Source organism: Alosa sapidissima, chromosome 20 (assembly GCF_018492685.1).
Source record: "Alosa sapidissima isolate fAloSap1 chromosome 20, fAloSap1.pri, whole genome shotgun sequence".
NCBI classification, from domain to species: Eukaryota; Metazoa; Chordata; class Actinopteri; order Clupeiformes; family Clupeidae; genus Alosa; species Alosa sapidissima.
In genome coordinates, this window is record NC_055976.1 from 21,066,998 (window position 1) to 21,079,883 (window position 12,886).

General features: G+C 42.0%; 1 protein-coding gene across 6 annotated transcripts; it reads right to left on the bottom strand.

Annotated features, from left to right (window-relative positions):
• Positions 1-919: 919 nt before the first annotated feature.
• irf2 (interferon regulatory factor 2) lies at positions 920-12,175 on the bottom strand. Of its 6 annotated transcripts, none has more exons than XM_042073600.1 (9): positions 11,877-12,175; positions 10,721-10,813; positions 10,259-10,358; positions 9,527-9,703; positions 9,173-9,207; positions 8,036-8,135; positions 5,923-6,072; positions 4,058-4,101; positions 920-2,173 (listed from the first exon to the last, which is right to left on the bottom strand). In XM_042073600.1, the coding sequence occupies exons 2-9, from the start codon at positions 10,805-10,807 to the stop codon at positions 1,892-1,894; spliced, it is 975 nt and encodes a 324-aa protein (XP_041929534.1). In that variant the 5' UTR covers positions 10,808-10,813; positions 11,877-12,175; the 3' UTR covers positions 920-1,891. The 6 variants fall into 6 exon arrangements, with proteins under 6 accessions (XP_041929534.1, XP_041929532.1, XP_041929533.1 ...); XM_042073598.1 differs by lacking the exon at positions 11,877-12,175 and adding an exon at positions 11,594-11,682; XM_042073599.1 differs by lacking the exon at positions 11,877-12,175 and adding an exon at positions 11,594-11,681 and having other exon boundaries at positions 9,179-9,207.
• Between the last annotated feature and the right edge of the window lie 711 nt (positions 12,176-12,886).

Genomic DNA, 12,886 nt, shown 5'->3' on the forward strand with positions numbered 1-12,886 from the left:
ACACGTATAAAACAAAAACTTGTGCACCTCTCTATGTTCTATATATAGCCTAGACCTAGAGAGACCATAAGCTGTTGTTCACCAAAAAGATCTGTTCCCTCCCACTTTCCATTCAGCTGCGAGTGTGTGCATATCCACGTCGTAGGCCTACGTTGCAGAAGCGCAACCGAAACCAAAAGGCGCGAACACCCCCCATCCCCCTTCTGCACCCCAGCCAACACAACCGCATCAAATTACATCTGAACTGTTACCCGTGTCCTAGGCTAGGGTGAACTAAAATTCACAGCGCCCCTTAATGAGTTTGCAACTATGAACCCACAAAGACCTTTGACGATTAATAAGTGTTTCAAAAACAAAAAGCAACATAAACAGACATGTTGCAACATAAACAACACAAACAGAAGCATGTTTGTTTAGACTGTTATGGTTATTATTATGCAATTCTACATGTACTCACACACACTTGAATATTTAGCAAACAATATTTGGTTTACAAGTTAATTTTACACAATTTTCAAATAAGCAAGTGCTTCGATTTCCTAACCAGGTCATGCACTGTGTAAGTATGCAGCAATTGTGTATCCCTGCAGCTGGTACAAGACTGGTCCTTCCTGTTGGCCTGTAGCTGGAAAAAAAGATAGCACATGCACTGCACATAAATTCTGGTACAGAGGCAATGGCTGTGGAGCTATTGCCAAGGGCCACAGAGTATTCTCAGTTACTACTTCAAGATAGTAGTAGCAAGCTATGGTATTTGGCCTGGAAAGAAAGTCTTTTAAGAAACCAACGGAACTGTTAGTTATTATATTCTCAGGAGAAAACCCTGTCTCTAAAAACAAATCCAGCTCAATGCATTTTGAATCCAGTGCATTTGGCAAAATAAATTTATTGATGTAGATACACAAACGGACACAAAAAGCAGTGTTTGACATTTATTACAAAGAGAATAACATGGTACATCCAAAATTTAAAAGAAATCTTCCATTAAGATTTGTAGAACAGGTGATCCACAGGATTTAAAGTGGCTCATGAACGCACATGGCTACATGTACAGACATGTCTTCACATCATTTAACAAATATATAGACACAAACAACACAAATGAACAAACAAAAACATATTGGCACAAATAAGCAATAGCCACATTCTCACACACACATACAAACAGTAGAGAACTTAAATTGCCAGGTATCATTTTATAAAATAATAACAAAAAATATAACAGTATTTAACCACTGGGGGCTGTGGGAATGAAGCAATACAAAGCAGAATATTCCCTTTAATACAAAAATATAATGGCTTAACCTAAACTTCCAAGATAAATTAATTTAGATTGAGTGCATTTAGTTTTTTTTTTCTTTGACACCCACACTGAGGCAATCACTAATTGTTTTTTTGTTTTTGTGACTGTCATCAGAGGGGTATCCCCATCGAGAGGATAACGTTTTGCACAATCCCCAGATAGGCCACAGATTCACCCGTTTAAATGCTCGTATATAAGGTGCAGAAGCTGCTCACAATTATGCAGACGTCACATAGGTTATGTACATATTCACAATCCAACCAGAAACCTCACCTGAGTCTGGCTGCTTTTGAGGCACAGCATTCCTCTCTGCAGTAGAGTCACACACCCATATTCCCCCATTCTTGCATTTCATCACCATCTTCTATAGTCTCATATACAGCCAGTGCTTGTGATCATATATGACCTGGCAAAGTCTGCCCAACTCAGGGAGTTCATTAGATCATAATTTCCTAAGGAAACCAGCACCCCACCACATGTCCTGTGCTCCTGGGAGAGTGGGGTGGGTGGGTGGTCATAACTGCCCCTCTGGTCCTATGTAATGTTATTTTTGTTTGTTTGTTTTTAAAAAAAAGAGCAAAGGTTTCTTCAGCAGCTCTTGACGGATTTGGACACGTCGGAGGTCTTCATGATGACGCTGGCACGTGTCTCGTGGACGGATGTGGACGCCAGCCCCGAGGGGCCTGGCATGGCGCTGGGCTGGGAGGCGGGGATGAGCCAGGGGCCCACCCCTGTTGAGACCAGTGGCAACGGATCTTGGCTAATGGTCACTGAGAAGGGCGTCTTGCTCGATGAGACGAACGTAGCCATGCCAGGCAGAGAGATGGTGGGCTTCCTCATCGGAACCTTGTGGAGAGGGTGCCATAACGCCTGTCAAACAAAGATAAGTATCCATCAGAATGAAGGCTGGGCAATTGGCTAAGGGTGTGTACAGAACCTAAAAACATAAAAAAAAACTAATTCATAAATTATAGGGATGATGTTAGAAGATACTTAAGCAACAGAGATCTCAGCTGAGCTGATTATAAAATATAAAATATATACTTGTTTATTTATCTTTAACTCTAGGTATTGAGCCAGAAATCATTCAAAAAATATTTCTTAAAAAAATCTCTCAAATGTTTTGTGGAAGTGAAGTTGCAAGATTCGGCACTTTGGCTATTATGCCTCTACCAGCTGCTTATGGGATGCACACACACTTGAGTCCAGCAAGCTTTCACTGCTAGATAAATGTTGTGACATTTGAATAAACAGCTAAATGCATTTGTTTTGCGTGTGCCTGTGAACATGTGGTGCCCTTAGCATCGGGTTAAGACATTCTTCCTCCACTTGAGTCCAAAGTGATTAATCTACTCTGAGGAATGTGGAGGAACTTAAACCTGCAGAGCCACCCCCACATGTACTGTACACACACACACGCACACACACACACACACACACACACACACACACACACACACACACACACAGAGACACACATCCACACACACACACACACACACACACACACACACACACACACACACACACACAATTACTCTTGCCAAATTTGTAAGGCTACTCATGTCTACAGTGGCTGTTTTCCCTGTTTTGCTCCCAGGAAGGCCTGCTGCATTTGGGCCTGAACCTGAAATCACCACATGCTAGACCTCTGACTAAGTAGCTCTTTCCCTAATCTCGCAGGTTATTTATGGTGTCCATTGTTCATTCTGTCAACTGTTACTTTTTTTTGCCAAAACTACCAGCAAAAATTATGCTCTTGACATGCGGTGAGTCACGGAAACTGTGCTTGAGTGGCCCTACCGTAACAGAACAATAGCCAAAACACAAAAAAAAATGATAGAGAGAGAAATTTCTGGTAACCGTTTCTATTTTCCTGGTACTGGCTAGCTCTGTTTGGTAGAGATGAATCAGTGTGTGTGAGGCGTAATCATTCTAAAACATGCTGCAACACATTTGCCTTAGAAAGTGAGACAAAGTGGCTTGGTCTGTTACGTTTGTTTTTTTGTGTTTTGTGTCAGTAGTGTGGAGGCAGCACAGGAACTGAGAATAGTGGCTGAGGTTGCAGATGCTGCTGTTGCTAGTAGTTACTGCAGGGTTCGAAACTTGAAGCTTAACTCAGAAGTTCCTCAGTGGCACATTTATGCACACGTGTGCATATATCAACCTGCATAACGTTAGACTCCGAAACAAGAGGACATTTACATTTTTGGAATCCAAGACCTGAAGGGTCAAGTACTAAAACTCATTCTGAGCAGTAAATAATCTGTTATCGGTTCCTCACAGGTTGGCTCAAACATCAAACCCAACAATAAACCTGTAAATCAACAGATCTGTGACAGGAAACTGAGACTACAACATATTTATATGAGTCTAGACCTATTTCATGTCTCTGACATGATTGTGTTAGTGAGTAGATAGTTACTTTAACAGCTTTTGCATGTGGAGGACCTGGTGATAAATACAACATAGTACTCAATGGTAGTATTCAACAATACACACATTTGTAGTGCGGCATTCATATGTACGCTTTAGTGGAAGTGAGCTGGACACTGGATTGAAATGAAGGATAGATAGATAGATAGATAGATAGATAGATAGATATAATGTCTAGGCTATAGGGAGCAGTGAATAGGATACTAAATACCAAGTTCCCCTTTACATGGCTACGTGGATTCTGTGCGCTTTAGCAGCTTTGTACAAGTGTATGCTTTGTTCACTTGGTGAGAGATAATATCTTGTTATCGTGCATACCTCTTTACTGTCCTCCTCACTGTGCACACTGTCTGTGTCGCTGTCTATGAGGAAGAAGAGAAACAGAGACAAAGAATGAAAACAAGCCTCCAAGGATTACCTGACAAACAGGTTTGTGTGTGTGTGTGTGTATGTGTGTGTGTGTGTTTGCGTGTTTGTGTGTGTGTGTGTGTGCATGCGTGTGTGAGTGTGTATGCGAATGCATGCATGTGTGTGTGTGTGTGTGTGTGTGTGTGTGTGTGTGTGTGTGTGTGTGTGTGTGTGTGGAGGTACAAGGGTGGGGCAAACAAAAAAAACAAATTCTGCTCCATTTTTGGCGTATCTCATATAAGAGGATCTAAAGATTTTAGCCACCATGAGCAAAACAATCTCTCGGCAAAATGACCAGGCACGTTCCATCATGCCATAGCACAGTGAGGAATGACTTGCTGTGCCCCCCCCCAACAGATTCCCCCATTAACAGCTGCCAGAAGAGCTGCGCGTGTCTGTGGAGATCTGTTTCAGAACGGCAGCCAGACTTGAACTCTACCACTGCTGCGTTGCAGTCAAGGAGAGAGAGACAGAGGAGTAACCCGAGAGAGCAGTAACACTGTGTGTCTGTCTGTGTGTCTGTGTTGCTGCTTTACACCTTGTCCACACACTGCTGTGATATCCAACACTGAGGCCATATCTGATGCATGCGTATGTCAAATGTCAGAGCACGCTCCATCGCACACGTCTCAGCTTTGGGAAATCCCGAAAGCATTCTTGTTCTAACTGTTACGGGATTTCTATTTGTATTGAGATGAGACTCCATGCACAGAGCTTACTGTGTCGGTCGGTGTGGTGATCTGCGGGTGCTCATCTTTTGTTTTGTACTGTTCCTCTGGCTAAATGTGTCCAAATCAATTAGAAAACAGAAAGTGAAGTTCCTATTTCCGACATGAAAACAAGAAATGGGCAAAGTGGCCAGAGGTTGCTGCCTACTTTTCAACTCTTTTCAGCTTAACAGCCTCTCAGAAATGTACTTTCCGATCCTCTGGAGTTGACAGCCATCAGTGAGTCATGTATTGTCTGACATCAAATGGCTTTGGGATTAAAGTCTGCAGTCCTGGTGGCGCGGAAGCCACTCCCTGATTGTACATTAACTCTCTTCAATCACGGTGGCTGCAGAGTAAAGGATCCATTCCGCCATTTATTTTTTTTAACAACAGTAAGCACGCAGTGACCTTGAAAACACCTAAAAGGAACAGTCATTAACCCTTGTGGCCATCACCGTGCTGAACAACAGGAAGTTGATGCAATTATGTCCTGACCTGTGAGATGTGGTGGCAAGAGGTCGGAAAGAGGCCATGTTTGGTCTAGAGTGAGTCTGACTTACCACTCTATTTCAGACAGCGTGTGGACTTGTGGAATTATTAAGTATAGGAATGTAGCTCATGGTAATCTCCTTAAAACTGTATGCCAATGTTTGCTTGTAGCTAATGCCAATCTCACTAGATGGCAAATGTGTGTTCGTAGACAGAGAAAAAGAGAGAGAGAGAGTGAGAGAGAGAGAGAGAGGGAGAGAGAGAGAAAGATATATAGAGTTAATGTGTTCAGGAAAAAGCTCTTAGAAACCGACAACTCTCTGACTAATGGCATTCTTTTTTTTTGCGAAGCTACACCCCTGTGCAAAGACATCTGCTCTAAAAGGCCAGAGCAACAGTAAACTACGGCCAAGACCTCCATCCTAGGCAACAAACTGCTCCCACACAGTCTGTGGCAACACATTAACACAGTTGCACTTCATAAACATTCTCATTTCAGATTGAAACTCTCTGACAAAAAACAAAACAAAACAGCGCTCAGACAAAACAAAAGTTTATAGAGTTTAGAGCCCAAACCTCCGTAGGTGGAGACAGGGGAGATCTGCAGTGGGTAGGGGTGGCTGGAGGTGACCGACTGCTCCTCGTTCTCCGTGATGACCTCGATGGTCTGACACACGTCTGGCAAGTCGCTGATGATCAGGTGGTCCTCCTCAGGACTGTGGCTCACTAAAACAGAGAGCATTCTGGGTATTAGGCAGAATTGTGGAGTAACAAACAGAGAGCATTCTGGGTATTAGGCAGAACTGGGGAGTAACAAACTACAGTTAATTACATTTGCAGTAGCTTGCTAGCAGTTCAACTACATTCATGTTTGCATACTGATTCAAATAGCTACATTTTTAGCTGAAGACATTTTGCAAAATCAATGTAATTGATAATAGTTGGGAAATTACAGTAGTCACTGATACAAAAACAATTTTTCCATAAAGGGAAGTAATTATTTTAATGTTACCGTTGCTTCTCTTCTGTAATGAAAACCCCCTTTGACAAGCCCCGCTCTGTTTTTCTTTCATCCTTACTGATGCAAATTAATAAAACTAAACTTGAATATATTGGTGTCACTATTTAAAGTAGTTTGAACTTCCTTTTCTAAGTAGCTTTAGTAAACCAAACTGGATTTGTCTCATGAGGAGTAGTAGTAGTAATTCAACTTCCTCCAGAGTGAAGTGATTGGTGGCGCTATGCTTTCCAAGAGCCCTCCCCCCCAACTCTGGTATGGGGGGTGGGGGGTCATCAACGCTCAGAATGAATGCTGGGCTACCTGGGGGGCTTGAACATGTTTTGACCTTGGCGCCGGAAGTGGTCAGGGCTATTATTAGGAGGAAATGTTCTTGGAGAAGAGGCTAATCAACACAGGAAAGTACATACACACACACACACACACACACACATACACACACACACACACACACACACACACACACACACACACACACACACACACACACACACACAGACACACAGACACATACACACACCACAGACATGTGTAAACACACAAACATAAGCACACAAAGCACCACACTCACAAACATGCCCAAACACACAAAACACTTCCCACAAATAAGAACACACACATGCTCTCTCTCTTAAACACACACACACACACAAAGATGCATACAAGCTCTTTGCTATCGGTTGTTTTGCTGATAAGACTTTGCAGCCTTTGGACCTGTGTCACACTAGATCAGATACAAAGGCCATTCCCACTTTTAATTTTTAATTCTAAAGTAGACCCTGACACAAGATGACCACCAGCCCAGCGCCCAATCACCCTCACACACACACACACACACACACTGTACCCGCAGCCAGCATTAAAGCATACAGCTTGATCCAGCAACGTCACCATCTGCCGGTGGTGCATAATCCAGCGCGTTATTACACTGGCTAGTGGACACTCCTGCTACACATTAACTAGTGGCTGCACCAGAATTGCAGGGTTGCAGATAACCTCTTCTTATTTGGCACAGATAACAGCCTAATTGTGGGACTATGGAAAAAAAAACAGGAAGAGGAACAAGTGGTTTTCAGTAAAGCATGATTCCACTTTCTGGGGGGGGATTGAGAAAAAAAAAAAAAACAGTTACTTCCTTCACATATTGCTAAATATCACATATTGCTAAAGCGGATGGGATTCTTCATCTTTTGGGAGTATGGGAGCCAGGGATTTGGCCTTAACCTCATATCACCCAAACATTACAGTAAGAGCTGCTGAAGACATGCCTCAGTTAAAAGTGGGAAGAAATCTAGACTGGGTGTGTGTGACTGTGTGTGTGTGTGTGTGTGTGTGTGTGTGTGTGAGAGTGATAAAAGGAACTATCCAAACACTCCCTGAAAAAGTCACCAGCAAACTTACAAGAGAAAATAATTTTCTTTCACATCTGAATAATACATTATATAAACAGAAAAGAGGCATGAGCATATTTACACTAAGTGTTACAGTATATCCAACTACATATGGCTCAGTAGTATGAATAAAACTGGGACACTGGCACTGCACCTTGATGCTATTCTAAATACATAATTTCATAGTTCTCCTGAGGAAACACTGTCATATTTACCAGGCCTAAACAAACATAACCAATGCAGAACACTGAAAAAAGAGGTAGTCGCTAATGGTACTCACTTGGTGGGGTCGCATAATCTTGTGGCACTTCTTCTTTTACGTGCATTGGCCTGTAGGAGAAGCTGTTGCTGCTGTCCCAGGCAGGTGAACAGGGCTCCATCTGAGAGGGTCACAAACAGCTGAGCATCAGGGACAGGGCTACTATGAAAGAGTGTCCCACAGGTTGGTCATGAGGGACAGGGCTACTATGCAAGAGCGTCCCACAGGTTGTTTTTCTCTCAGTCTGTTAATATGTAAACATTTGTGATTCCACAGAGCAAGAACTTGGTGAACAGAAGTGTAATGTGGTCATACATATATATTCATATTGTATAAATTATATATATCACTGTCTTTGAGCTCCTGCCAGTAATGTTTCAAAAGCTTTTTTTAATTTCTCATTAATCTTCAGATATATGGCAGGTAGCTGCTTCATTATCCATGAATTAACATGAAAGTCTAGACTGTGACCCCTATACACACCATCATAAACGAAGGGTTTGCATTTCAGAGTGATGGACACAAAATCTCTGCCTAGCATCAAAAACAAAAATCACATATTGATTATGAAACAATTATGGAACAAAATGATTTGTTACAACTTTACAACTACGGTGCCAGAGCAGTGGAGAGGCATTCACACGTTGAATAGTGTGCTTCCCACCCTGTAGCTATAGTAACAGCGTTACAGAGGGGCCAAGTGCCAACAGAGTTAAAAAACGCGTTGCACCATCACAATAGCAGTAGAAAGGTTGACCATTGCTACGCAACACCTTACAGAAGGGTCATAGATGGAGCAGCACAATATGGCGCACAGCAAAGGCACTGTGCATGATTGCATTATATGGCGCACAGCAAAGGCACTGTGCATGATTGCATTATATGGCGCACAGCAAAGGCACTGTGCATGATTGTATTATATGGCGCACAGCAAAGGCACTGTGCATGATTGCATTATATGGCGCACAGCAAAGGCACTGTGCATGATTGCATTATATGGCGCACAGCAAAGGCACTGTGCATGACTGTGCATGATTGCATTATATGGCGCACAGCAAAGGCACTGTGCATGATTGCATTATATGGCGCACAGCAAAGGCACTGTGCATGATTGCATTATATGGCGCACAGCAAAGGCACTGTGCATGATTGCATTACCTTTACCTTCTCTTCTTTTTCACTTCTTTTTTTGCCTGCAAAAAAGTGAAAAAAAATTTTTTAAGAAAGATGGCTGAATTAGGTAGACCTATGCTACAATGTTCGCAATTTAATTTCTTTATACAAGCAGAAGTCCAACTCAGACATTGTGAAACTCTAAAATCCACCTCAATAAACACCACCACTGTTTAATCACCAACTATGTTTACGGCTGTTTTGACAGTATCTCTTATCACTTGTGTGCTATAAATCGTACAGTAGATTAGAGCTATATAGAGTATTACAGAGGAGCCTCTCACTGCTGTGAAAAGCTCTATTTCTATAATAGCGGGATAGGGATGGCAGACTACTGACCTCTCTTTGATTGTCGCTCTGACGGGGAGAGCATTTTATAAACCCTGAAGGCGTTTGTTCCTTTCTTGATGCTCTTATCCTTCACCTCCTCGATATCGGGCAGAGAGTTCATGGCACAGCGAAAGTTCGCCTTCCATGTCTTTGGGTCCGGCTTGTCCAACCCTGGTTGATATTTCCCTGAGTGACAGAGAAAAAAATAAGTAAAGAAGAAAGATTCAACTCATGTGATGACTGTATTATTACAATGTTAGAGAGTTGGAATGTCTTTTGTGTAAATTGTGAAACCTGAATTAACCTGCCTGAAAATGTTCAGGCAGGTTAATTCTACACATTTGCAGAATAGCTACAAATATTACATTTGTAAGCAAACATAAAGTAGCATTTATAAGATGACATCTGTTATTACCTGGCCACATTTCCCCTGAATTTTGTTTGTATTTTGAAATCTATCATACATAATCTAATATTCAATTAATATGCACCACTTCTACCTTTAAAGCAAAGCCGCATGAGTCTGAGCAGGATGCATGCAGTGCAAATGTATACATTATACCCATATGTTGTGTACTGTATGCATATAGAATGGAGAGATGGAGAGAATGTGTATCAGAGAGAGAGGAAGGAGGAGGGGCTACAGTATGTGTAGAGTGGCCAGCTGAGAGAGAAACAGCCATGTTGCTATGAAGTGCTCTGAGAGCATGCGTGCCCTGGCACTCAGTGTCAGTAGGCTACCTGTGTGAATAGCCCAGTTCTTGAAGAGCGGAGCGTCTTTCTCCACGTCCCAGCCATGGCGTGCTGCATGCATCCAGGGGATCTGAAATATCCTCTTTTCCTGCGTCCACACCACAAGACAACAACACGCAGCAATGGGTGAAACAGGAGAGAAGAGGAGAGCTTAGTGACAGCGCTACCTGCACACACCCAACAATAATTAACACATATCGAGCCAGAATGACCAGTTTAGACATGCAGGTTCGGTGCACCATCCCAGAGTAAAACATAAAACGATACAAAAACAGACTGTACCAAAAAACAATTGCAAAACTGAGTATTGCAAACAGTCTTTTTAAGTTTTCTTTTTGGAGGGAGACACTGCCAGTGCACAAGGCCTACTGACAGGGGATGCAGATTTTGAAGGCATGATTGGCTAAAATCTAGTGCTTTGCTTTCAGGTGTCACAGATAGGGCACTCACTTTGTTAACCCATCTGAGCCCTGGGATTTTGCATGAGTTGATTTGTTCTTCGAGCCATGGTCTCATCCGCATTCTTTCCACTGGCATTTTGGTCTATGAGGAATGAGGGTTAGAAAGACAGAGAGCAAGGGAGGGAGAAAGAGAGAGAGAGAGAGAGAGAATAAGGATCTGGGGTATGTCATGTTCAGAGACAGCTTCCACAACAGTGCATATTTCTACAGTCCATTAAGAGATCCAAGATAGGAGGAAGCGAGCACAGATTAGTCTCCTCAAAAGACTCTTAATGCAAAAGCTTGTCAATGCACATAAAAATGCATGTAGGCCTACTCGCTGTGGCTCTTGTGCCAAACATTTTAAAACACACACAAACTATGTAAATATTTTTTTCAGAGTGCAATTAATCGGAAGGCTTTGTAGATTTGTACAGACACACTGATCTGTTGGAGGCCTTTGAAGAACCCGAGGCTAAATCTACATTTCTGAGAATAATCTGAACAATTGTTGACAAGCAATCATGCAACAATGTGGAGAACCACAAAGAAAATGAGTGTGATAGTACGGCCGCCTAGCCAACAGACCTGTTAGACAGATCATGAAGAATGAACAATACAAGGTATTTAATTCTACAGTCGTAAATGTTGATTTAGTGTTTCCCAGTTATTCTGTAGCCTACTGATCTGAAATAGATTATCTCACGTTAGGCTGCTAATAGCAATCCAAAAGGCGCAACGGGACTATTTTAACACACGCACGTATTCACACAGACGGAGTTGGAGAGCGAACGAGCAAACTGCACTTGTTCAATAAAAGCATGGCTTGCAAACACTGTATTTCAGCATAACAGAATTCTGCAAACCCTATTCCAGAACCTACAATAGTAAACTGTAACATTATCGCCATTGTCTGGCCTCGATAGCTTTGACAACTTCTCTCTACAAGTCACGCTGTCGACAAGCTGACAGTCTGTGGCCAAAATGAAGTTCACGAATAAACTGGGTGACAACTAACAAGTCAATTCAAAAGTGAAAATAACAATTCCCGATGTGTATCCTATCAAAACATTCCCTTACTTTCGATTGCGCTTAGACCGATGCACACTAGGCTAAAAAATATAATTGTTGCTCCTAGAAATAAAGACATGCGGAAATGTCGTTACCTTATGAAATATCCCCGATAAGGCACCGTTGGTCTCGTTAGTCCTCAGAAGTTTTCGTTAAATATGTGAATTCCAATAGCAAAACGAAAACTTAAATGAGCCTATTTCTGTTCTTCAGATCGAAAGCAAAACAAGTAAAGGAAACTGGTCTGTGGAAATCCCCTCCCGAAAATGTTTGTTTGACGTCTGAGGACCTAGAGGGCGTTGTATGAGGATCACGGAAGTCTGCTCATGGTCTTCACTGTAATGCGAAACTCAATTTCATTTTCGCTTCCTTGTTTCTCAGGATGCTGCCTTAAAGGCAGAGGCATCCTCTTAAAACAGTTCAATATTCCTTGCAATTTTACTGATATCTTTTGCCAATTTAGAGGCATTCGCATTCATATGTGTTTTTCACATAGGCTACAGTAGGCTACCTCATCATAATCATGCTCCCAATGAAGATTGATCTGCAGAATAGGCTGCATGAACTACATACAACCAAAAAGTGCACTTAGCAAACTTGCATGCATTCTATTTCAAGCCCCATTCCTGTGAGAGCACTGGAAAAGTTAGGGACCATATGCATCATATATGTTCAGGAATGCTATGGCATGATAATGATGCAGTTCTTTAATCACACCTAGACACAAATCAGTAACCAACCAATTGTAACCATCAAGTAGTCCACAGCTTGTCTATTAACACATTTTAATAAAACAGTCACACAATTATTATGTTCAAATTGAAATGGTTCATTTTTAATGGAACTTGGCACATTCACAGTTTGTAGTAGTCAACTGAAAGTACACATTCATTTCTGTTTAGTGTTTGTGTGCAAGATGAGTATAACCAGTTCTGTTGGTGTCAGTTTGGTCCCTTTTACGACTTGTCTTTACCCTGCAGCTCTGCCCTGCACTGTGTTATCTTACAGAGCACACCATGCTGCTCCGCCCACTGATGTCAAGACTTATGTCACCCCTGAATATTATATCATTCATTCCACCCATAAATTAACAAATAGCTAATGC

Bases quoted from the DNA above. Each gene is read 5' to 3' on its own strand.
- irf2 (XM_042073598.1), bottom strand. From the start codon at position 11,620: ATGGCGATAATGTTACAGTTTACTATT. The intron at 10,359-10,720 runs GTGAGTGCCCTA...GTGTGGACGCAG, and splicing joins GGCTCAGATGGGTTAACAAA to GAAAAGAGGATATTTCAGAT. The intron at 6,073-8,035 runs GTGAGTACCATT...TCTCTGTTTTAG, and splicing joins AGATTATGCGACCCCACCAA to TGAGCCACAGTCCTGAGGAG.